General features: G+C 40.2%; 1 protein-coding gene across 2 annotated transcripts in view; it reads left to right on the top strand.

Moving 5' to 3' along the window:
• Window positions 1-26,682, top strand: part of MTOR (mechanistic target of rapamycin kinase) — a 4,577,509-nt gene that overhangs the window by 611,621 nt on the left and 3,939,206 nt on the right. For both annotated transcript variants that reach the window (XM_044063218.1, XM_044063219.1), the window contains exon 15: window positions 7,615-7,698. In XM_044063218.1, the coding sequence (XP_043919153.1) occupies window positions 7,615-7,698 (84 nt within the window). The remainder of the gene's footprint in view (window positions 1-7,614; window positions 7,699-26,682) is intronic.

Genomic DNA, 26,682 nt, shown 5'->3' with positions numbered 1-26,682 from the left:
GCCTTTTACAAATCCAAACTGGGTAGGGTCCAGAGTTTGGAGATTACTAATATCTTTGTTTATGAGTTCCATGATGATACGTTCCATGGCCTTGCAGACCAGACTCGTCCGGCTAATGGGGCGGTAGTTCCCAGGGCCCTTCATGGCTCCACCTTTGTGGAGTGGGATAACCGTCGCGGTGCGCCATTCAGTGGGTACAAAGCCTGAGGTGAGGCTATGATTGAACATGGTACTTAGGTAGGGTGCCAGTTCATTCTGTAGTTCGTGTAGAACGCAGCCTGGGATATTGTCAGGTCCCATGGATGCTGTGTTCTTGGCTTTGGCGAGTGTATTTTTTTACCTGTGCATCCATGATTATAGGAACTTTGCATTCTTCCGGTGTAGAGATGGGCCCGCTATAGGGTGAGAGGGGGGTAAAGTTAGCACTGAACCTATCTGCTAGGATGTTGGCAATATCAGTTGGTTCTGTATATTTAGCGCCATTGTGCTGTAACTCAGAGCACATCTGAGTGTTCCCATTGAGATTCTTGACATAGCTGTAGAATGCTTTGTGGTTGTCTTTAGAGTCAGTGGGTGGCAATTTTGTTTTCGTAACTAGCTTTGGAGGATTTGATGAGGGATCTCAGCTTCTTACTGAGGATGACCAGGGAGTTCCTCCAGTCATGGGATTTTACTCTTTTTTTGCAACAGTTTCTTTCTTCTGTTGTAGAGTTAATTTATGGCAGAGGACTACTAGATTGGCTTCCTTTTTTTGGAGGATAACATCTTGGTTCTATTAGGGATAGCATGGTCCATGCACTCGTGTAAGTGCTTATAAAGTGCATTTGTGTAGGATTCAGCAGTCATACTTCTATTGTCCATCTGCATGGGTGTTGTGAAGTTTGCCACTTCTGTCTTAAGAAGTGTGAAGTTGGCTTTGGAGAAGTTTTTTACGATGGTTTCCCTAATTGGGGGTGGGGGTGGGATGTGGATGTCTAGGCTGATTAGCTTGTGGTCGGATCTGACCATTTAGGAATTGACCTCTGGTGTGGAACACTGGTTTCCCATGTTGGTAATGACCAGGTCTATGATATTGCTGCCCCTGGTGGGGGTGTGAATAAGTTGATCCAAGGCATTGGAATTTATGAATTCTAGAAAACGTTGAGCAAAAGAGTTGGTACATGAGTAGTTTCCCAGTTAATGGTGGGGTAGTTGAAATCACCCATTATTAGGGTGTTGGGTTGTACCCTAATACTTTCCAGTGCATCAAGAAATGAGGAGTTGGAATCCTGGGGCATGGTGGGGTGTCTGTAGCAAGCTACAATTTGGATTGCGGTCTTGCCCAGAGTTAGTTGTACGTGGATAATCTCGGATGATGCATCATGCTGTGCAACTAGCCTGGAGGTGTGGATATCCTTAATGAATATGGACACGCCTCTGCCTTTAGTGCTTCGTTCTGAGTTAGGTGGCCGAAAGGTGTGGTATGAATATGTAGCCTGGTAATGCAGGGGTGCTCTCTGGAGCCTTGAACCAGGTCTCTGTCACTGCACAGATGTCAATGTTCTCCGTTTTAAGGAGTGCCTCGAGTGAGTTCATTTTGAGGTTTAGACTTCTAGCATTGAGTAGCATTACCCTCTGATTTTGCTTGCTTGTACCTGTTACGGTGGTGACTTTGTCCTTTGAACTTTGCCTAAAAAAGGCACTATAGGGGTGGCAAGAGCCTTAGCCAGTTTCCGGAATCCTAAGGGTGACAAGTGCAGGCCATCTCTGGCAAAGCATCGTGGTCTGTCGATCATGTCGTCCCCGACAGACAAATACTGGATCCCCTTAGAATGACACCAGAAGCTTAGCCAATGGATCCCCTTAGAATGACACCAGAAGCTTAGCCAATTGTTGAAGTCAATCATTTTGTCCTTGTATTGTGGTATCATTCTGGGTGATGGCAGGATGCTACTCAGGGTTAGGGTCATACCTGCCTGGGGTACAAGATCGGAGAGCTCCTCCATGTCTCTTTTCATGTAGTCCAGGGAGGTACGTCTCAGGTCATTCACACCAACATGGACAATGACAGCGTCATATTTGTACTTATTGTGGAGTGACCTGAGTGCATGCATTTTGTGGCGGATCCTGGCACCTGACTGGCAGCTGACAGTAACTTTCTCCTTGTTTAGTCTAGTGAGTGGAACATCAGTGTGCCTGACTATAGAGTCACCTATGACCAGAGTGTTGGGTACGTTGTTATGCCTTATGGGCTGTGGTTAAGTGGCACTCTGAGTTTGGGCTATGTGTCATTTGGGTTGTGTTGGGGGAGGAGTTTGCTTGCATTTATGTTTTGGATGTCCCTGATGCTTGGGCAGTTTTTGAGAGCCTCCGCGAATGTAGATGTGTGTTTTGTGTTTCTATGTATGTGTTTTGGTGGTGTAGGTTTTGAGGGACTATGTGATGAGTATGGTGGGTTGCAAGTGTTTACCTTCTCCTCTTGACTGTCTAGTCCAGTCTTGGGTGAAGAGAGCTTTGCTTCCAGTTTGGCTATATAAGTGCATCTCTCACAGGTTGTAGTGTTGGGTGGTAGGAGGAGAGGGTTGTCTGTGTACATGAGGCAATTGCTGCATTGCCCCAAGATGCCCAGATTCATCAGGTAGACAGGAGAAATCACTGGGAGCTGACCCTTAGACATGCATGGATAGGTGCTTATTTATTAAGTACTAAAAACTGCTTTCCTCTAGACAAGTGAGGAAAGTTGAGTGCTGTAGTAATTTGCATTTTATGTAGTGCTTACAGTGAGTTCTGGAGAAGTGCTGAGTTCAAAGAAACAGATTTGAGTGCTGAAACTAGAAAATTGGCTAGTTATAAGAAACAAAACTAAGCTGGAAGGCTTCCCTCCAACACAAAAGGTCTTGGGGGCTCAGAAGCCTACAAACAGTCTAGACCACTTAACAGGAAAGGCAGGAAACAAGCTTAAATTTTTTTTCTTCTCTTTCCCAAATGCTCTCTTTGTACACAGTAGGAGTGCCTGAAATCAGAATGTGATCTCACTGCACTCAGTTGAATGAGCAAATGAGATGGGCCCAGAAGGAGTATCCAAACACAAATTTACAAGAGGGGCGGGCAGTTTCAAAGCCACTAAGATTAACACCAAAGCAGAAACAGGGAGGTGGGTGGGAAAACTAACTGAAGAACAGAGTCAAAACTTCCAATTCAGTTAATATTCATGCAACACAATTAAATCAATTTAAATACTGCATTATTTGAAAAAAGTGCAGATAAAAAGGTACTTAAATTCTCTTATACGTCCAGTTGAATACAGCTAGATCTTAGCCGGCCAAAGCTGAGGTTTTTAAGCAGAAAATATTTCAAACTGTACCACTTAAATAGGCATTGACAGGAAATCAAAGAATGTGGCTACCCCCACACCTGCAATTACTAACTGACAAAATTCAAGCAAGCACTAACTGAAGAACAGAGTCAAAACTTTCAGTTAATATTCATGCAACACAATTAAATCAATTTAAATACTGTATTATATGAAAAAAGTGCAGATAAAAAGGTACTTAAATTCTCTTATACGTCCAGTTGAATACAGCTAGATCTTAGCTGGCCAAAGCTGTGGTTTTTAACCAGAAAATATTTCAAACTGTACCACTTAAATAGGCATTGACAGGAAATCAAAGAATGTGGCTACCCCCACACCTGCAATTACTAACAGACAATAAAATTCAAGCAAGCACTAACTGAAGAACAGAGTCAAAACTTCCAATTCAGTTAATATTCATGCAACACAATTAAATCAATTTAAATACTGTATTATTTGAAAAAAGGTGCAGATAAAAAGGTACTTAAATTCTCTTATATGTCCAGTTGAATACAGGTAGATCTTAGGCGGCCAAAGCTGAGGTTTTTAAGCAGAAAATATTTCAAACTGTACCACTTAAATAGGCATTGACAGGAAATCAAAGAATGTGGCTACCCCACACCTGCAATTACTAACAGACAATAAAATTCAAGCAAGCACTAACTGAAGAACAGAGTCAAAACGTCCAATTCAGTTAATATTCATGCAACACAATTGAATCAATTTAAATACTGTATTATTTGAAAAAAGCGCAGATAAAAAGGTACTTAAATTCTCTTATACGTCCAGTTGAATACAGCTAGATCTTAGCCGGCCAAAGCTGAGGTTTTTAAGCAGAAAATATTTCAAACTTTACCACTTCTGAGATGTTTGGCACTGAGGATGTCAGACAAGAAGGATGGACACTTTCTTGTTTCCATTTCCCTTGTATATGAAGTTGTACAGTAGCATTGATGTTCATATTTACATAATCTGCTTTTGTGGTGAGTATGCTGAAAAAGTTGAATTGTCTTCAAGGAAAGGCCAGTATAACAGTAAAGCTTCCCTTTCTCCTCCTTGTAAGTAGCAGCTCTCTGCAAACGTTTTTTGTTTTTTTTGGATGCTTATTCTGTGTGCTGATAGTTTCACTCAGTACTGGGTCTTTTTCTAACACAAGCACAGTTTCCATGCAAGGCATCTAAGCTCAAGTAAATGAGCAAAGCACATGACAGCTTTGGACTTGAGTGGGAATGTGATGCTGTGTGAATACGTTCCCAGGTACAAAAATCACTTTGGTACTTGCAGGGGGATATGAGTGGCATGTTAAGTCCATCCACACTTCAGGAAGACAGTAGATAGGTCAACCCCAGATGTTGCAAATTACTCCGAGTGACTTCTTTTTGAAGATCTGCTGCTACGTTACATAGTTTTTACAACTTAACTGTACCGTTCTCATGTTCTGTCTGTAGATATCTAAGCTATTCATGCTTATAGCTTTTAATTTCTTTAAGGAATTACTGTGGTTGTAGAAGCACTCCTTCCACAAAAGTGACCAGGACCTTGTCCACAGTGTTACTTTTCTCCCAGTGGATAATTTCTTGTCTAGGCTACTAGTCAAATTTAGACTAACATCAGTGTAGATGATACCATGTTGCCTCAGTGGGCAGACTCCTAGGTCTTGCGTATTTTGTAAATTAAGAAAATCACAAAACAGGCTGTTCCTCTGTCCCACAAAGCCACCACGAGACGAAATGGCAAAGAATGCAATGAAATAAAATCTTGTTTATTAAAACGACAAACAAAAGACTCTGAACAAAAAGCAGGTTACCGGTTTCGTTCACTGTGTGTAAACTTCATCAGACAACTACGTAAAACCCACTGCTTACTTAAATAATAACTAACTACTTGTAAATGGACACATTATTTAAACAGAAAAACACCCCTTAAGTGCCATAAATGATTCTCTCCACATATAAACTACAAAATCAACTAGTGTGTGTGTGTGTGTGTGTATATACATATATATATGTGTGTGTGTGTGTGTGTGTGTGTATATATATATATATATATATATATATATATATATATATATACGAATAATAAAAAAGCAATGTTATTATGTTGTATAAAATAAATACTTCTTACATAAAATAATTGAACACGTGTAAAAAACTTTAAAATAGAATCAACATATATTAATACAGAAAACATCTAATACTATTTATTCTCTATTCCAACCTATTCATAAACTATACTAAAGCTGAATAAAAGACCATAAGTGCAGAATAGGGAGAATCAATTCTCTCCCATTATTTTCTTCCTATCTAGGGCCTTTAATTTTAATACAGGAATGATGGATAACCTATCATTGATACCCAGCCACCTGTCTGCTTGTAGGTATCTTTGCCATTTTAATTCCTTACATTCTAACCAGGGCCTCCATGGTGTCTTCTCATATATCTCTACATGGTCTAAGGCATTGTTGAAATTGCCCTTTTTAATAGCGTATTCGTGTTCATAAATTCTAGATCTAAATTTCCTTTTGTTTTTTCCTATATAGAACGCTGGACATGAATCACAGGTGGCCAGATATACAATTGCTTTTGAATTACAGTTGTATTTAGCTTTAATATGAAATGTAATGTTCTTCACCATGGATTTATTTCCTGTCTTGATCGTATAGCACCAATGGCATACTCCACATTTAAACATATTCCAGGTGTGTCAAGTATGAGGAACCTGTATACTCCTTAGTAAGTCTTTTAAAGTCTTCCCTTTCCTATATGTGATAATGTGTATGTCACCAAAATGAATCCTGAAACTAGGGTCCTTGGCTAAAATATCCCAATTTTTATTAAAAATCCACCTCAGTTTATGAAAATCATGACTAAATGTAATTGTCAATGAACTTTTGAATACAGTACTTGCTTTCTCCTGGGTATTGTGATCTGATTGGACACTGGCTTTGTTACTTTGCCAGTTTGTGGACCTATCACAAGGGGGGGGGTGTCTTATGTCCTTTGGTCTCATTAGTAGTGATAGGATTGAAATGACCATTTTCCCTTTTTCCTCACAACTTCCCCTATTAGTTCATTAACTAAATCTACTGGATATGCCCTTTTAATAAACATGGATCTCAAACTGAAACACTCGACTAAGAGATCTTCCCTCCTGGACACCACCCGTGCAGCTCTCACCAGCTGTCCTTTGACAACTGCCCTTTTCTGATGTTCAGGATGTGAGCTGCTATAGTGCAAGAACGAACTGGAGTAAGTTTTCGTTGCATATGTTTCCTGAATCTCATCTTTAAAAAGATGAACACCCAGATAATCCATGTAGTTAATATTCACCTCCCAGGAGAAGTACAAAAAGTGAGCATTGAGTTTTATGTAATTGTCTGATGAAGTTTACACATAGTGAACGAAACCGGTAACCTGATTTTTGTTCAGTCTTTCTTTTATCGTTTTAATAAACAAGATTTTATCTCATTGCATTCTTGGCCGTTTCGTCTCGTGGTTGCTTTGTGGGACAGAGGAACAGTCTGTTTTGTGACTTTCTTGGTTTGTTTCATCATTTTTTGCTTACTAGTATTTTGTAAGTTGCAGTGTAAGAAAAGTGTGCTTTCTGGTATCTCTGGTCAAAAGATTTAGCTGGTGTGACTGAGCAAAGTTTGAGTAACCTATAAGATCTGTCAGTCATAGTGATTGGTCTCATGTCTCTACAGGAGCAGATGAAATGCTGGAGTTTCCAGGTTACTGAAAGGATACTGCCAATGGCTTTCAGCAGGTGTTTAGCAGAAGTACCAGTGCTTTTGTAATATTAAGTAGCAGTAAATTACATGATCACAGTATTTTTTTTTTTTTGCTTATTAGCTGTTTGTCCACTGAATACTGAAGCTGTAAACACAATGCATGCTCCATTAGGAGTTTTCCTATTGTCTTTTTTGGTATTAACTCGTGTACAGAGTAACATGTCTGTTCATGGGGTACTTTTCTGTGTACAGCTGCAGTAATGCAAGTTCACATTTCCGAGTTACTGTTGCTGTTAGCTTGACATAGTTGAAGGTGCAAATCCTTCTGTATTACCCAATCCAAAAGTGTGCACCTTTAGCAAAATCCATTGCTTTTCCTCCTTTGTATTTGCACTGTCCATACATTTGTGTAAATGTTTAAGAGCTTTTATCTTTTAATCATTTATATATTACATTTTTGTAGCACTGATTTTGTAGCATTTTTCAGGGTTAAGTTTAATGTGAGCTGGTCGTACATTGTTTTATTTTTGCTTAATTTCTTCTGTCTATGCAGGCTCTTATTTTGAAACTGAAGGACCCTGACCCTAATCCTGGAGTTGTCATCAGTGTCTTGGCTACTATTGGAGAGCTGGCACAGGTAAAACAAATGTATACTACTATGTTACAAACTCATGTAAAATTTAACTCTGTCTCCATGCTTAAAAAAATTATGCAAACTCTCTGTTCTTTAATAACAATGGTATGCCCTTTTTCTGTGCTAGAATATGTATGAGTGTGTGTGTGTGTGTGTCTGTATATATACATACAGTTGATTAAAAGTATATTTGCAATCATCTGGGCAGAGTATGTGTGCCTCATTCTGGTTTTGGGTAGTAAATACTATAAATACCGTATATGCAGGATCTAATGAAGTTGAAAGATAGTATTCAAAATCTACACACACCTGTCATAATTTTTATCCGTTATAGTTTGTCCATCCTGCATGTCCAGTGACAGAGTAGCGACTCCTTAGATAAATATCTGCAGTAATTAAAGAAATGTTTATCCTTTATGGTGTTGTGTGAGAATTTTTTTACAGTATTTTTATGCCCCTGTACCTGCTGACCATCTAGCCGCCTCCATTGGGACTCAGACCCACTTGATCCTTCTTGATGATAGTTTCCCATATCCAGTCACCTAGAGCTGCCTGGAGGTGACATCAAGCAGTCATGATGGTTGGTTGTGTCTCCACCTCCATTCCATCCTGCATACGAGTAGTGTGGGGAAGGGGGAGTGACATCTCATCTAGGCTGATTTGACCCCCACCCCAGACTAGGGCTCTGTGGTGACCAGTCATTGTCCCTGGAGAGAACTTTACATTCCTTCCTTCCCACCCCCCCACCCCCAGTCAGCATATTACTTCATATTGAATGGCTGCAACTGAAGTATTTTTATTGTGGTCTAGCCCTGTGAGGACCTCCAACACTCCCCTTGGATGCATGCATGCCACACAGGAGTCCTTCTGGGGTACCCTGTCACTTGCCTGTGATAACATGAAGCAGATGACCATTAAGAAGCCACCTCTCCCTTTCCCCAGGGATTGGAAAGCAGTGAGCCTCTCCTTTCACATCCACTGTGTCCAGCTGCAATAGATGTCTGAGCTGCTACTCAAACTTGTATCATCTGGATTGTTGTCAGGACTTTATCCCTGTATGCCATGGGATGGGCTACTGTGTGAGATTTTTTTAAACTGTATTAACTTTCTTGAAAAAGAAAATTAACACAGTACAAACTTGTGAATATGCCCAAAGATCAAGCAAAATAGTAATTGTCAATAATGAAAGAAACTGTTAAGGCACACAAGTTTGGGCTGCACAAAATTATTTATTCAGTTGAACAAAATGAAGCATAAGCGCTTTCGTCCTGCCAAATGCAGGACTTTTTCAAAACCCCTTCCCTAATTTTTAAATATAATAATCACCTCAAAAGGCACCAAACTTTCTTATAGGTTCATAAGTAGGTACTAGGCTATAGGCCCAAGGGCCTAAGTAAGCCTAGCCAACAAGGTTCCCTGGTTTACGCCACCCAAGAAAGTTAATTTCCTGTGCCCCTGTTGAGCAGAGCCACAGAAGTGATCCCCGGGGTGTATTTCCTATTTCCCATCCACTCGTCAAGATTTTTCTTGAAGAGTGCTAATGAAGAACTTTGCTTGACATAGATGGGTAGCTTGTTCCAGAGTATAGGAAATCTCTGGAACAGGAATCTATCCCTCCAGCATGTCCTGTTTATTGTGGTGACAAGGTTTAGGTCCCTAGGGTTTGTAGCTCTGAGGGACTCAGATTTCTTTAGGTGTAGCATGTCCAACAGCTCTGGGTTTAACATAGCTTTATATGTTAGGCAGAGCTCTCCTCTGTGTAGGCGATATGCTACAGAGTAAAGCTGGAGTTTTTTGAGACGGTCCGTGTAGGGGATCTGTTTGAGGCCAGTAATCTTCTTTGTGAGGTACTTCTGTGGCCTTTCCAACTGCTGCAGATGTCTTGTGAGGTACATTCCAAAAGGGGCATTGTACTCTATAATGGGTCTAATGAGTCTTGAAGCTATATCACTCAAATGTACTATTAAACTTAATGGAAAAAAGTTCCCTCAAAACTCAATAAAATCGTAGTTTTAAAACCATCATATATACATATAAAATGTTCAACAGTGTACTAAAGTGTACAAAAACAGGAAATGCAAGGCAATCAAAGAGGCATACATATAAGCATACTGTCCAGTACTATTCTACAATTTAGAAGCTTTTTCCTTTAAATAGGGTTTGAAATGTGGTCATTCAAGCCTGGGGGGTAGTGGGAATCAGTTTGAGCTGCCAGTATGTTTCCCTGCAGCAAAGCCAGTTTTCCCAATCTCCCCCTTTAGGGTCTACTACTACCTGTTCAAGGATCCCAAATAAAAACCCAGTATGTGATGGTTGTGCATAGAGGTGCCTGTATAATGCGTTATTTACATTTTTCCTCCTTATGTTGTGTGCACGCTAATAAGTACGTTTTCCTAATTTTCTTTCTGATTTCCCCACGTAAAAACTAGGACAGTCTTTACATATAGCCAGATATACTATACCTTTTGTACTACAATTCCCTCTCTTGAAATATATCTTACTGTGGGCATAATTGTCCAGAGTGATGTTTCCTTTCTCACAAATGTATTTACAGTATGTACATCTCTCACATTTCTTTGTCCCACACTCCCTTGTACTGTTGATACCTTTCCTATTCATTTTAAACACTTGCTTTAAATTCTTACTTGTCTTAATTTTATTTTTTATTATTTTATTTTACATTTGTTGACCGGGCTAGTCTAACTGGATACATGTCCATTTTCAGTAGAGGCCCGGGGAGATAAGCTCCAAGCTAGGACAGTGGAATTAACACAGTAACAACTAGGAAACATGAGACAAATAAATCCTATTAACAGTAGCTATTAGAGGTTATTACAGTAAAATTTCCAGTGCAGAATACAGGCATAACATAGGATGCTAATACAATCAAGGTATTCTATAGATAGATAGTATAATAGATTAAATAGGACAGAGTTGCTGTTAATGAGTAGATGGGGTAGGAAGAGCAAAGTATTTAGAGACGTATAGACTAGTCAGGTTTTGAACAGGTGCACACCCTTTTAAACTGAGGAAAAGCATAGTGAAAGGTCAAATGGTTAGACCAGTGAGGATGACCTCAGGAAAGAGTGATTTACTTACAGAAATTGAATTTATTTCTGATTTATTTAAAGACAGAGGATACCCAGCAACCATTATTGAGGATGTAGCACAGGAAATAAAGGATGGGGGGACAAAATATATTCCCTTATTAGGTGAAAGAGAGCAGGCCTTGTATAGGGAAAATTAAAATCTAAGATCCATCGAAAACCTACTGAGTTACTAAAAGTAGGTTTTCGATGGATCCTAGATTTTAATTTTCCTCTTTTAAGGTCTACTCAGAGAGAGATAAAAGTAGAACATTTCCAGCAGTTTGAAAAAGGCTTTCAGTTTGTGCCTTCTGGTGGTTTTGATATCTACGATACCCTTGTTGAACTTAAAATGTTCATTAGGAAATTGAATTTCGCCCTATTATTCAACCAACAGACACTGAAGATAGATACTCCTTTCAAACAATTAAGTACGTATAACCCACCCTTGAATCCAGCCTTACAAGTTTTTAAAGTAGTGCGTGTGTCGAACATATATTCCTTAAGTATAGATAAAAAATATAAAAAGGAGTGGGGGGAAAATAAAATTTAACTAAAAAGGAAAAAGAGATGTTACAGGAGTTGGTATGTAACAAGGAGATATGCATTATGAAACCAGATAAGGGAGGGGGAATGGCTTTGGTGGACTGTATTGATTATGCATATAACATTTTGGAGATATTGAACAATAGTAGTGTGTACATTCAAGCATCTATTAATGAGGTAAATATCTTATATAGGAAAATAATTTTTTATAGAAGAACTTGTTTTAGAAAACCGGTTAAGTTCAATGTTAGGGGAGATGTTAAGAATTGAGAAGTCTAGGTATTCTTTTGTTGGCATCCCAAAAATTCACAAGTCCACCACAAACCCACCCTATAGGCCAACTGTGTCGGGAGAAGGATCTAAGACCTACCTTAGAGCTATTTTTTGGATTGTTCCCTTAAACATACTATGTGTAGTTATTTACACTTAGTAAAGGATTCATGGGACTTTCTAAGAAGCATTACCCCTGAAGTCTGTGTAGAAGAAATAATTTTTTTAACAATAGATTTAGTTGACTTTTTTTCATGCATCCATACTGAGGAAGGTTTGGAACTTTTCAGTGAGATCCTTTCTAGTACAAAAAATATGTTAGAAAAGGAGCTTGATTTTGTATGTTGAGCTCATGAGGATGATATTAGAAAATAATTATGTGTACTTTGAAGGAGACATTTTCAAACAGGTTAAGGGTGTACCTGTGGGGGCAGTGTGTGCCCCCACGTACGCCAATTTAGTACTCCTACAGTGGGAAATTACACACATATTTAAATCAGATTTTTCAAAGTACATTAAACTTTACAGGAGAATCCTAGATGACATTTTTGTGGTGTGGGATGGCCCAGTACATGTAGTTGGTACCTTTATGGAATATTTGAACAACACTACTAGTTTCCTAAAATTCACCCATACTGCTGATAAAAATGAGATTGATTATTTAGATGTAAGAGTGGACCTAATAAGAGGACAATTAAAATTTAGGATCCATTGAAAACCTACTTTTAGTAACTCCTACTTGCCTTTCTCTAGTGCGCACCCTTTTAAACAGACAAAGCATAGTGAAAGGTCAAATGGTTAGGGCAGCTAGGATGACCTCAGAAAAGAGTGATTTACTTAGAGAAATTGAATTTATTTCTGATTTATTTAAAGATAGAGGATACCCAGCAACCCTTATTGAGGATGTAGCACAGGAAATAATTAAAGGATGGGGAACAAAATATATTCTCTTATTAGGTGACAGAGCGCAGGCCCTTTATCTGTAAAATGATGGACAGGGATTTACTAAGGATTTGGTGGTGGAATACAATTACGCCTCTCGAGAAATTAAAGACTTGGTTAAGAACAATTGGAAAATGTTAAAATTTAATTCAGACATAGTGGAGAAAATAGGACAGAGTCCTAAATTTGTCTTTAAGACAGGTATGAATTTAAAGCAAGTGTTTAAAAGGAATAGGAAAAGGTGTCAACAGTACAAGGGAGAGTGGCTCAAGGAAATGTGAGAGATGTACATACTGCAAATACATTTGTGAGAAAGGAAACATCACTCTGGACAATTATGCCCAGAGTAAGGTGCACTTCAAGAGAGGGAATTGTAGTACAAAAGGTATAGTATATCTGGCTACACATGTAAAGACTGTCCTAGTTTTTATGTGGGGAAATCAAAAAGAACATCAGGGAAACATATTTATGAGCACACATACAACATAAGGAGGAAAAATGTAAATAATGCATTATACAGGCACTTCTTTGCAGAACCATCACATACTGGGTTTTTGTTTGCGATCCTTGAACAGGTAGTCGTGGACCTTAGGGGGGAGATTGGGAAAACTGGCTTTGCTGCAGGGAAACATATTGGCAGCTCAAATTGAATGCCACCACCCCACCCCCCCTCCAGGCTTAAATAACCACATTTCAGTCAAACCCTATTTAAAGAAAAAAGCTTCTTAATTGTAGAATAGTACTGGACAGTATGCTTATATGTATGGTTCTTTGATTTCCTTGCATTTCCTGTTTTTGTACACTTTTTTACACTATTGAACATTTTATATGTACAGTATATATGATGCTTTTAAAACTACGATGTTATTGAGTTTTGCGGGAACTTTATTCCATTAAGTGGAATAGTACATTTGAGTGATATAGCTTTTAAGAAAGTTTGGAGCCTTTTGAGGTGATTATTATATTTTAATATTGGGGAGGGGGCATTTTTATTCACTTTGAAAAAAGTCCTGCATTTGGCGGGACAAAAGCGCTTGTGTTTGATTTTGTTCAACTTAATAAATCATTTTGTGCAGCCTGAACTTGTGTGCCCTAACCGTTTCTTTCATTATTGGTAGATTTACATTTGCATTTACTTCAGTTTGGTTTTTAAAATAGTAACTGTCCATTAAAGCAGTAATATAGGGAAAAAACATGCAAAATTAGCTGTACAGTTTTCCTTAGTGCAGTTGCCAAAGCATGCACATGTTATGTAATAGTATCAATGCTTAACACTGTTTATTTTACCATATCCATTTTAGATTGAGGTTTAAGTGGACCAATGTGACTATTTTTGTTGACTCCTTTTATTTCAGTATCAAGCCAAAAGAAAGGTACCTCCTGGACCATTTAACATACCTTGGGGCTTGTAGCATTTCAGCTAATCTTTCTTTCTAAATGGGAGGGAATCTCTAGTTCTCTGTTGTAAAACCCAACGTTTTGTTTTCATTGTCCATTGAGCAACATTTGTAGATGTTGCTTACTGTATCATGTTTGAGTAAACCACCCATCCATTTTCTTAAACCTGGTTTACCTATTGACTTATCTTTTTTGTTTCAAACATATTTAGTCTTTTGTAAACATCATAATAACCTATTAAACATTTGCTGATGGTATTGCATGATAAGAATAAGAATCAGTCAGAGAAGGTTAGAAAAAATTGAGAAGAGAGACTTTGAAAGGCAGTTTCTAAAGGAACAGTGGGAGAACATTTGTATGGCCCCTGGTATGATGTCCAAAAGGTTTAGTATTGTTGTTTGTATAAGTATTTTACACCCCAAGTAGACTTCTGAGAATTTTTCCTCAGATAGATAGCAAATGTGGAGGTGTGATGGAGAAGAGAGGAATAACTGAGAACATGGTTTTGGGAAGGGCAGTGAGTTAGCAGATTTTTAAAAATTCCTTTCAGAGTATTCTCTCAGAAATGTTGGGGGAGCATGTAGCTGTAATTAACGACATTATTATTTTCAGATGGATTGTAGGATCTAAATTGCCAAACAGTAAGACCTTCTTAAGTTTAATTGCTTGCTGTTGGCTGCTAAAATGCAATTACTGGAAAGTGGCAATCAAAAGCTAAATCAATTGTAATTGAAGTACTAAATATTTTAAAGGAGGTAAAGAACTGGGAGATGGCATCTTTTAAAAAAGGAAATAAGTAAATTACAATGAAATAAGTGGAATTTGTGGGGACAGTACATGCAGAATAATAAGTTTAAGAGAAAGTAGAAATTGAGCATTTTGTGTAATGTAGTGAAGAATTGTTTAAAAAAAAAAGAACCATACATGTAATGCATGATCCGTTAATGTGGCATATTTTCTTATGCATTCATAGGTTACTAGGCTAATGACCACTAGGGCCCTTACAATCCTAGCCATGCACACCAAACCATTTGGGTCCCAGTAAAATATGGGGTGGCTTGTTAGTAGGCAGGTAGCTAAGGATTTGTTTGGGGGGGTGTTAGTTATGATAATAATGATAATAATTTTCTTATTGACTGTCTCTGTCCATAAAGGTCGTGGGTGCAAGTTGGGGTAAATTTATGATTTCCTCTCCAGTTGTGAAGGTTTTGTTTGAATAGGGTCAGGGATAAATGCTGTTTTAGATTGATGGGGTGCCTATTCCATAGTTCAGGGATCCTTTGGGACGCACATCTCTCTCTCCAACATGTTCTGTTTATATCACAAGAGAGGTTCAGATCCCTGGATCTAGTGTTTGTGGTGCTGTTTGTTTTGTGCATGTGCAACAGATCCAGCAGGACTGAATCTGAGAAAGCCCTGTAAGCCTTTCAAAGATCCCTTTTAAGCAGCCTGTAGAAGACTGAATACAGTGACAGAGCCTTTATAGGAGATAACTGTAGGACACGGTATTTATGCCCGTAATTTTCCTGGTGAGAAACCTTTGTGGGCATTCCAAGTGTTGGAAATATCTGGTTAGATACATGCCAAAGAGGTCATTGTATTCGATGATGGGTATGAGAAGGACTGTGTAGAGTGGTACCATAACCTATAAGTTGGGTGATATATAATGATTTTCTTATTATCTTAACTGCATGTTGGTCAAAGGCCAGATTGCTGTCTACATTTGTTCCCAGATCCCTTGCGACTGAGTCAACTCTTAGGGATGTTTTATCAATGGACAGTTTCCCAAAGGGTATTATAATACAGTTTTTGGCATTGAGTTTTAGGCTGTGGCTGTGGCACCAGTCACTTGTCTATGTTAAACTCACTTGCAAAATGTTTGTGTCTTGGAGGGAATCTGTACTTGATCCCAGTTTACAGTCATCTGTGAACTTGGTGAGCCAGAGGTCTTTAATGTTAACCTGGACTTCCAAAAAGTAGATGCCAAACAGGAGCAGGCCCAGCATGGAGCCCTGTTGTACTCCACTGGTGACCTTATCTCATGGTTGAGGTGGTCTCATGATCTTGACTTGGGTCCTGTCTATGAGACAGCCGGCAGTCCAGCGGGTTATGTAAGGGTTTACGTCTAGCTCGCAGAGCTTGTCATTAATGTCTGAGTAGGTTATTGTATTAAATTCCACAGCCAGATCAAGATATGCAGTATGCACTGTTTTACCTAGCTCCCTATTGAATTATCAGCACTCGAAAAGTCAAATGCCAAAAAGCAAATAGAAAAAACCCCACAGAAAACCTGGAGAAGAGTGAATCTCAAAAATCACTCTTCTCCTTAAAATTTCTTTTTGCAAGGGGGAGGGGGGCAATTCCTCCCTGCACCCCCCCCCCTCCATCTTATGTATACCAACTCTCAGGTCGCCATACCAGGGAGATAAAGGGAACAAGGAAATACTCCAAGAAATGGCATGTCAATCTTGGTATGTGTAAGTCCGTTCTTTCAGCCATTCAGTCTCTGCGTTTCTGGACTTGCTCTAGCAGGTCCTGACATTTCAAATGGTTACTGTTTTAACCTTGTCCATTGCGTTGGTGACCTTCGCAAATAATTCTGCCAGGTTAAATAGGTATAACCTCCTCTTAACAAAGCCAAACTGGGGTAGGTCCAGTGTCTGTAGGTTGCAAGCATTCTTGTTTACTATTTCTGTGATAATTCATTCCATGGCTTTGCATATTAGAATTGTCAGACTGATGGGTCTGTATTTCCCTGGGTCAGTTGATGGCCTGCCCTTGTGGAGAGGAATGAATGTTGCAGTCTTCCATTCACTTGGAACATAACCTGTTTCAAGGTTGTAGTCAGAGTGCCTCAAGTGGACTTTAATAGGTCATGTTTTAGACTGATCATGAGGCAACCAGGGATGCTGTCAGGACCCATGGAGTTGGTGGTGGTGGTGTTGACTTTAAGTACATGGTCCGTGCTGATAAGCTGAGGGCAAAATATGCTGGAAGGGATTTCACCTGGTGAAGTTTGGTGGGGGGGTGAAGTTTGAGCTGGAATTTATCAGTCAGTAAATTTGCAATGTCACCCTTATTAGTGTAGGCGGTACCATTCACCACCAGTTCAGCACAATGTTGTATGTTACCTGTAAGGTTCTGGATATAGGTGAAGAATGAGTTCTGATTGTCTTTAGCTTGTGAATCAAACCTGATCTCATAACTGGTCTTGATGGACTTAATTAGACCTCTTAGTTTCTTGTTTACTTGTATAAGAGAGCAAATACCTTTAAGGGAATTGCTTTTCCTGATTTTTGGCCATGAGTTTTCTTTTATTATAAATCTTGTTTAGGTGAGGATTCCATCAGTGGGGTTTGTTTTGGGCTTATTTTTAGTAGTTATGGCAGCTTCTGTGCAGCCATTTACATGTTTGTATAGTGACTTTAAATAATTTTGTACTGCTAGCTGTGGTCTTAGGGTTGGAGGGAGCCTTGAATTCTGACAAACTATCACTTAATAGGATGTAGTTTGCCTTTGAATGGTTTCTAGCTGTTATTGGTTTAGCTGCATTTTCTGTCTTGATTTTTTACATTGAATGCGGCAGCTTTGTGATCCAGCCTCACTAGTAAGGACTTGATAGGTGAGAGGGTGCAGTGCTCTTCCATGTTGATGAGTTATCCGATCCAGAATGTTGGATCCTCTTGTTGGACCGTGCACTATCTCTTCCAGGTGTTTGTGTTAATAAAGTCCAGGAAGGGTTGTGCTTGTGAGTTTGAGGCAACATATGTTTCCCAGAGGGGTAGTCAGTCACCCATGAATAGGGTGCTTGGTTGGATGGTGAGTTCCAAGGTGTAATACTGTTTAACCAATCTAGAGGTATGTTTATTGCTGTCATAGATCGAAACACCTCCACCTTTGGCCACAATCTGTGCTGCTGTTAGTCTAAATGTGTCAAGGGCACTGTAGCGTTGCACTTCAGAGTAGTTTCTTTGGGTTTAAACCAAGTCTCAGTCATGGCACAGATGTCTGCATCCTCCAGAGTGAGGAGGGCTTGAAAGGTGTGGATTTTTTTTTTTTTTTAGGCTCTCAGCATTGAACAGTAACACCTTAAGGTTGCTTGTAGACTTTTCACTATGTTAGTTGATTTGTCTTTTTGACATTGGCTAAAAAAGGCTCTGAGGCGTTGGTAAATTTTTAGCCAATATCTGAAAGCCTAGGGGAACAGGTGCAACCTATCCTTGTGAAAACAACGCGGTCTTTAGACCATGTTCTCCCATATTAACAAATATTGGATCCTTCTGGAGTGGTAGCAGAAACTAAGCCAGTTATTAAAGTCGGTCATTTTATGTTCATACTGTGGCATCATCGTTGGTGTAGGTAGAATGCTGCTCAGTGCAAAGCTTATACCTATCTGTGACACATATTCTGAGAGATCCAGTATGTCTCCAGTCCAGTGAGGTATGTCTCGGGTCATTTACACCCACATGGAGTATGATAATATCATATTAGTACTTGGGATGCAGTAACTGTGGTGCGTGTTTGATATCGCGGATCCTGTCTCTAGATAGACAGCTAACAGTTATCTTCTCCTTGTCCATCTTGGTGATGCGTAATATCGCAGATCCTATCTGTAGGTAGACAGCTAACGGTTATCTTCTCCTTGTCCATCTTGGTGAGTGGGGTATCTTTGTGTCACACAATGGAGTCTCTCAATAACAAGAATATTACGTAAAGTGTGTGCTTTCCTTGTGGGATTTGCTGTTTGGGGACCATTGGGTGTAGGCTTATGTGAGATTTTTGGTGTATGCTTTAGTGATTGCTGAGGAGCAGTGCTGCCATTAGGCGGCTTTGGAGGTCTTTGAAATTTGGGAAGGTTTCTTCTAAGTGCCTCAGTATAAGACAGTCTGTGTGTTGAATGGTGTGTGTAAGGGATGTATATGGGTATTCTTGATAACCTCATTTGTATGTGAGATTTTTTCCTCCACGTAAGTTTTGTATTTACATCTAATTGGGATATGGGGGTTGACATAATGGTCAAGGCACAAAATACAGAGTTTGAGTCTTTCTCTTGTGCCATTATGCTAGTAATCACCTGTGAACCTACACTCAGGGCTCCAACACCCAAAGACCCACAACCCTGCTACTACTCCATCCCATATCTGAGGACTTAAGATGTAAGACTGTCATATCTGGAATATTATTGGCTAGGCTTGTAAAGGCACTTGTGCTATTAACCTAGTAATTACTTATGAACCTATCTCTTGCATACTGTGTTATTTTTTGAGAACATGAGACAGTTGCTACATTGCCTTAAGATGCCTAAATGCATCAAGCTGGCCAGAGAGACATTTGGGAATTGTATATCCATGTTGTCTGGCCCTGTAATAAGTTGGCTGTTTAGGATTAAGGATTGCTTTTTAATGGGGCCCCTTGGGTAGTTTCTGGGGTTAAGGACATGATGATATATAATGCTAGGATATGGTAATAGCATTCAATGCACAAGCTAACTGCTCTAAATTTATTTCTGCACAATGTAGCACTGTTTAACAGGTTTCTGGTCTAATCCTAACTTTACAGGTAAATTTTACTGTTTAGGCATTTGCTACTGTACAGGGTGCTGCAAACTGCCACAGCCACGGTGCACAGAGAAGAAAAAAAGCCTAAATGGACTTTTGTCCTGTAGCCAATAACCACACTTTGAGATTCCTGCAGTACTTCCCAGCGAAAAGACACCAGTTAAACACCATCTTCCACAAGATGTCTGATCCTAGAATTTCTTAATGTAAAAGCAAAGCAAAAGCAGCTCTCGAGTACAGATTAAACAACAAACAGCTACCAAACAACCGAGTCCCTGGTTAATTTGCCCTTCTGCAAAGAGATTTGGATGCGCACAGACTAGTAAAGCCAATTAACAGATAAATTACGTTTTTTCACAAAATTAAATGCTTTAAAATGCTCAAAAACAGTCGTGATTACTATATAAAGCAAGTACAAGTGCAACTAATCAAGAAAATATTCTTAACTTTGCTTTGATGGCCCTGGATATGTTTTAAAACACTAGAAAAGCATTGCAGAGTTCTATGCAAGTAAACAAAGAGCCTTGCAACTTGCCTGATTTATAGTAGAGAAAGAAAGCTTGTAAACTGACTCCCTTGATCAAAGTGGGCAGTTCTGTCTTCTGCGTGATGGGTAAGAAGCAAAGGTGCCACCCCTCATATATCCATATTTTGTAATTATGCCTCCTGAAGTAATAGGAAATGAGGTTCATACTACTTAAATTGTGTATACAACTTTAGCCCTCTTGAATGCATTTGACAAACCACAAACATTACAAGAAAACATTTGTAATTATAGTTATGCTGTCATAACAGGAAAAATTAATGACTAGTGCAAAACTAGATACACCCCATTGAAAAGTAGAAAAGAATGCAGCCTATGAAAAGGTATGTACTCACCATCCACTGGATAAGTGTCTCCAGACAAACAGCAAGTTTAAAAGCACGCAACTCCAGATTCCTCATTTAGTGAAATGGCAAATCCAGTAGTGTTAAAGAAAATATATAAGTATATAACTGTATTGCTGACTGAGGGCTGTTAAGAACAATGCACAAGAAGTAACAGTTTGAGACAATTGTAGTGACTTCTTGTTCAACAGTAAAAATAGTATAAACTGTAACTTATAAAAATTGGCATAATACTGGCAAAATGAGAACTATATACAGTGTAGTGAAAATTGCTTCTAAACTGGGGGCAAAAATCTCCTTTTGTACAGCTAAACCTGTGGTGTCTCCTCATCTAGTGCCAAAGTAAGCAGGGGGGTCTGTACATGGTCCTGTACTGTTTGGCACTGGCCTCTCTGATCTCAAAACTAATAACCAGGACATTTGGTTAACAACATTTGCAGATGACTGGGAACTGTGTGGAACAGTCAAGATCCCCTCAAATATCTGTACCCTTCAAAACATCCGATGATGTCAATTTTCATTAATTCCTCTCAACTAATGGGATCGGATACAATCCTTGGATCAGACATTGCCGTTTTACTAGCTCGTGGCCACCAACAAACTCTCAAGCTCCTTCCCTACCCATATTGCACCACACCTAACATCCCTCAGATCTCGTTTGCTGATTTAGTGTTTAGATGTCACCTTCAGCTCTTAAGTTTTCAGTGAGAAATAAGTTAATTTTCCATTTTTCTTCTCTAAAAGCCTAGACAAATAACTATTCCTTTAATCTTCATTTTAAAGTGTTTTTTCTGTTATCGTATATTTTGAGTGTAAATATTTTTTACTATTGTGGTAGGCCTGCCTCCTTCCCTTTTACCTTTCTTTACACGTAGTGTAATTTCTGTCATTGCTATTGTTGCTATTCTCTCCTTTCAAGTCTTTTTCTTCTAGTTCTTAAATACCCTTGCTGGTAATTTTCCTTTTCATATTTTCCTTTGTCTATTCAAAAAAAAAAAGTTTCTTTAACTTTTCTTTTTCTTAACTAGGAAAATGTTTGAGAAGGGTCCACCAGGTTTTAAATGATGCAACAAGGGTGGGCACATGTTGCCTTTGTCTTATGCCCACAGTCTTTGTGCGTATTGTTTAGGACCAGGACACTTAAAACAAGACTGCAGTATTTGTCGTAAATTCAACCCCCGAGCTTTAGCAGACAGGAAAAATAAGCTGATTTTAAAGGGATTACTGCCGTCTTCCTTTTCTGAAACCATTGCTGGGGTTCTGTCCCCTAAACATAAGTCTAAAGACCCGTGAGAAAGGTGTAGATCTTTTGATTTTCCAGACTTTATCTCTTTTGAACCAAGAAGAAAGAAAGAGAAAGAAAGAAAACTGAATCCAAAGCAACATCCGATCCGACCACACATATTTCTGATCCTGCATCCTCGGATCTGACCAAACATATTTTGGAGCCTACATCTTCAAATCCAAAGCCCTTATCAAGAATTACGTATTCACAAAGTCTGGATCTGGCTCCTTCCAGGGTGCTGTCTCTCTTTCTAGAGAAGCACTCAGTCACCATCCCTGGTATTCTCTCTCTCCTCCAGGAGTCTCACGGAAGCAGATGAGAAGAGAGTGATGAGGAATTTTTTCACTAAGCAAATTCAGAAGGGAGTTCTCATGGTTCCTATCCCTTTGGGTCAGGAAGTCCATCCATCTGCCATTTTACGGATAACACTTTCTCTAATTCAATTTGTAGTTTTGGAGCCCTCTGATCCGAGCTTTCTGGATCTGTCTGGTTTGTATCTGAAGAGAACATTGTCTTCGGATCTGATTACTGCTCTGCGTGAATAGGATTCAATATCCTCGGAGCTGGATGACTCTTGGAGCTGAAGCTTCCCTGTCAGATCCAAGAGGGTGGGGTCAGCTTCAAGGTTTTTGGAGCCGTTTGTCCTCTCAGAGCTTTGGCACTGGATAGCTCGGCTCCGATTTCTGCTTTGGGTGGATTGTTCTTGGGGCAGAAGGAGGTGACTATCCTGAAACTTGCTTTCTTGGCTCCGTTGGCTTCTCTCGGTCTGGAGTGGTCTGCCTTTGAGCTAGTGAAGAGAGTATTCTCTGCTCCAGCAGGGTCCTTCCCACTCGGATCCACCTTCTACTTCTCAGATGACTTTGCACTGTGATCCTCAACATTCTACCCCACAGGGACAGCCAACCCAAAGTTTCCATTCTACCAAGCAAGGCATTTTGATCTCTTCTGATACTTATCTGGGCCACCCCACTGAGGAAGCCCTTGGGAAGAGAAAGTGAAAAAGTAGGAACTTGTATTCTCCTTAGGAGTCTGTCACTGAAGATGCTGATTTTGATGAAGGGGAGGGGTCCCCAAAATCACCACTTGATGTCTCATTTGGAGACATTCTTGAAATCCTAAAGCAAAAGGGTATCTGGGCTTCCCAAAACCCTTCTCCTGAGGAATCAGTATTTCTGTAAGCATTTGGTACTGGTTTGTCTACCTCCTGTGTTATTCTGGCCAATGAATTTATTGATTTGATCTCCAAGTGGGAGTGGAAGGAACCTGATACAATTGAGCCAGTCTCCAAGAGACCAGACCGGATTCTCATTCCACCATTAGGTCAGGAATATTGGAGTAAAAGAGTTCCAGTCGATGCTATGGATGTTGTTCGTGTTTCACTGTTGCAGTCATTACATCTGGGTAATCTGCTTGCTGGTTGCCCTCAGTCGGCCTGATTAACAAAGTCTTGGGTCCTGCGACGGTTGCTGTCCCTTCTTCCATGATGTCAGGTCGACAGGGGTATAAAACATGCAGCAGACACCATTACATCAGCCTTTCTTGCCATGCAGTGCCCGAAGCAGAAGCAGTTCGCAAGTGCCGGTCGGCCGACTCCTGAAATTTTCATTTTCGAGTTTCAGATCCGAAGTCTTCAACTAAAAGCTAAGTACCCCGTTGGGGAAACTTTTTCTTGCTCCTTACCGATGTCAGAAAAAGTTAATAATTGCATTAGTTGTGGAAAGTAAATACCTCATAAAGATTTTCATTCGTACTGCATTCCTTGCCTAGCCCTGACCACGACGTACCTTGGTGTCGGTTTTGTGCTTTATTTAATCAGCGCACTATCCGTCGTCGTTAAATTTTTGCATCTAAATATTTCGGTTCTCAGTTTAATTATCCAGAAATGTCGTTGGTTAACCATCTGACTACCGGGATTCCGAAAAAACACAAAGATAAAGGCAGAGAGAGGCCGGCGAGGTCCAAAACTGCTGACGATGCTTCTCATAAGCCAGTCGCCAGTTCGCCGGTACTCACTGAGGCGCTTTCGCAGCCCCTGATACCCGCTACTTCTGATTCACAGGCCTCTAGTGAGACCCATTCGGAGTCCGGTATGCCGCGAGGTACTTCAACTATAGAACCTGCGGGTGTCTCTACCTTGGATGGGTCCGGAGCTGCTGTGCAGACACCGGCTTCTGAAGGTGTATTCAGGCCTACGGACTTGCATATTAAATTGACACCTCCTTCATTACTAAGGCCTAAATCTCGATCCATGTCTAAAAAACCAATGCCTAGGCCACATGCTCAGGCCTCTATGCCTAAAAACAAATGATAAAATGGCTGAAGATCTAATAACTCTAATCAGGGGTAGCCAACCCCCCCACCCCCTTTCTAAGAGGCCTAGGGCGGAGCTTAACTATGAATCTTCTGATCAGGATTCTCTTTTTTCTGACTCTTCTGATGACCTGGATTTGTCCTTGCCTACTTATGACAATTCTGATGCAGAGGACTCTATTCCCTCTGCTTTCCCTCCTGAGGATTTTTCTTTTGGGGAAACCTTACATACTCTAAGGGAGCATTTTCAATGGGAAAGCCAGGAATTTTCTGATTCAAAAAAGAGGCTTAGGGATTTCCTTCTCCTGCCTCAGCATAGGCCTTTGACTATTCCTCCTGTACTAGACATTGTTGATGAGGCTTTCTCGGAATCCAGTTTGGCACCTGATTCCCTGCCTCCTGCTCCCAGTAAAACCTGACAGATACTACAGGGTCCCTGAGTCCCACAAATTCCTTTTCAAAAATCCTATTGCATATCCAGAGACTATTTCAGAGGGGCCCAAGGGCATTAAGGCTTCTACCGCTAAAAATCCTACCCCTTCTGATAGAGACTCCAGTGCGCTGGATAGATGGGGTAAAAAGGTTTACACTTCAGCAATCTTGGCCATTAGAGCTTTAAACTGCCAATTTCATATGTTAAAATAGCAGCAACATGTTATTGGACTGCTTAAACAGAAAATGATGTTGATTCCTGACTCTGTGGAAAATAAAGACTTACAGGATTTAATGCATTCTGCTGAACAAGTTGGAAAACATACTTTGCAATGTGGTTTTGATTCTTTAGAGGCCTCTTGCAAGGCTGCTGTTACTAGGTCTGTGCTTAGAAGGCATGCTTGGCTTAAGGAGCAATCTTTCCCTGATCATGTTTAAGCTACATTTTTGGATGCTCCTTTAAATCAGGACCGCCTGTTTGGCAACAAAGCTGAAGAAATTCTTAAAAAGATGGAAGATGAAGCTAAATCTATGCAAATTGTTAAAGTTTTTTTACAAGTTCAGCCTCCTAGATTTAGTAGGCACTGGCCCTCTAAGTATTGGTCCTTTCCAGCCCCTTCCTGGTCTTCTCAAGCCAAACCCAGACACAGTAAAAATCCCAGGTTTCAGTCCCAGGGGACACTCAGAACTAAACAGTGGGCGGCCTCCACTTCCAAGTCTGGGAATAACAAGACTTCCCCCATGGTAAACTGTCTCAATGACTTCCTTTTAAAATTTCCAAGCACTTATCTTCTGACTGGCACTTTGGGGGGAAAGATTGCTCTTCATGCAAAGAACTGGGAACTCATTACCCAGGACAAATGGGTTTTAAATATAGCGCCCCAGGGATACAGATTTCACTTCCACACGATGCCAATGCCAAATGGGTGGCTGGACCTACCCCCAAATCAGTGGGCAGAGGCTCAAAAACAAGTACTTTTTCTCTTAAGCATGGTGGCTATTCAACTGTACCAGAAGAGGAAAAGGGACAAGGTTTCTACTCGAGACTTTTCCTGGTACCCAGAAAAGACAAATCATGATGTCCTATCCTGGACCTGTCTACTCTAAACACCTTTCTGGAGATTCCAAAATTCAAGATGCTGACTCTTCACCAATTACTTCCTATACTAGGCAAAGACGCCTGGTTGGCAACACTAGATTTAAAAGAAGCATACCTGCACATCCCAGTCAGGGAGTCTTGCAGAAGATACCTACGCTTCAAAGCAGGCTACAGGCACTATCAGTTCACTGCACTGCCCTTTGGCTTTATCTACTGTGCCCAGGGTGTTCACAAAGTGCCTAGCTCCAGTTATTGCATTTTGCAGGCAAAGAAGCATTCAAATATACCCATACATGGACGATTGTCTAATTCAGGCAGAAAGCCAGGACATACTTTTAAATCATCTGGCCTTTGTAAAAAGGGTTCTAACTTGTCTGGTGTACACCATAAACGAAAAGAAATAACAACTGGTACCCTGTCAACAAATTACATTCCTGGGAGCAAGCTTGAATACAACTTCCCAGATGGCTTACCTTACGCCAGAAAAGCAAATTCATTTGACAACCTACTTCAAACAAGTGGCCACAAAAACCCTGCTATCTGCAAGACAAATACTGCAAGCCTTGGGGTTCATGGCCTCTTGCATTCTTCTAATTCCATATGCAAGACTGCATATGAGGAAACTACAGTGGTATCTAAAAAGCCTATGGAGTCAACATTCTCACAGCCTAGAAACAATGATTCCTATCATACCTTGCCTACGTCTAGAGTTCCTTTGGTGGGCAGAGACCTGCCACCAAAACAAGGGACTACCTTTCATACCACCCCCTACCACCCAAACCCTAACAACAGGTGCATCAGACTATGCATGGAGGGCTCACCTGGCAGGGAAGTGCATTCAGGGCAAATGGAACCCAAGTCAAATGCACCTGCATATCAATCAAAAAGAAATGTTAGCTGTACAGAATGCTCTGACAGCCTTCAAGGACTACATTCTTCCAGAACAACTAATGGTAAAGACTGACAACACCACGGTTATGTGATACATAAACAAGCAGGGGGGTACACATTCTTAACCCCTCTGCAGACTAGCCATAGCATTGTGGAGCACAGCCTTGAGCTACCAAGTGCACCTACAAGCTCAATTCCTGCCAGGAAAATTAAATACACTGGCAGATGGACTAAGCAGAAACCTCATAGACCCACACGAGTGGAAACTGGAACCAAGGATTT

This window comes from Protopterus annectens, chromosome 2.part1 (genome assembly GCF_019279795.1).
Source record: "Protopterus annectens isolate FY-2018-M chromosome 2.part1, PAN1.0, whole genome shotgun sequence".
In the NCBI taxonomy this organism is placed as follows: domain Eukaryota; kingdom Metazoa; phylum Chordata; order Ceratodontiformes; family Protopteridae; genus Protopterus; species Protopterus annectens.
The sequence above is the reverse complement of the archived record's forward strand: the minus strand, read 5'-3'. Positions and strand labels throughout refer to the sequence as shown.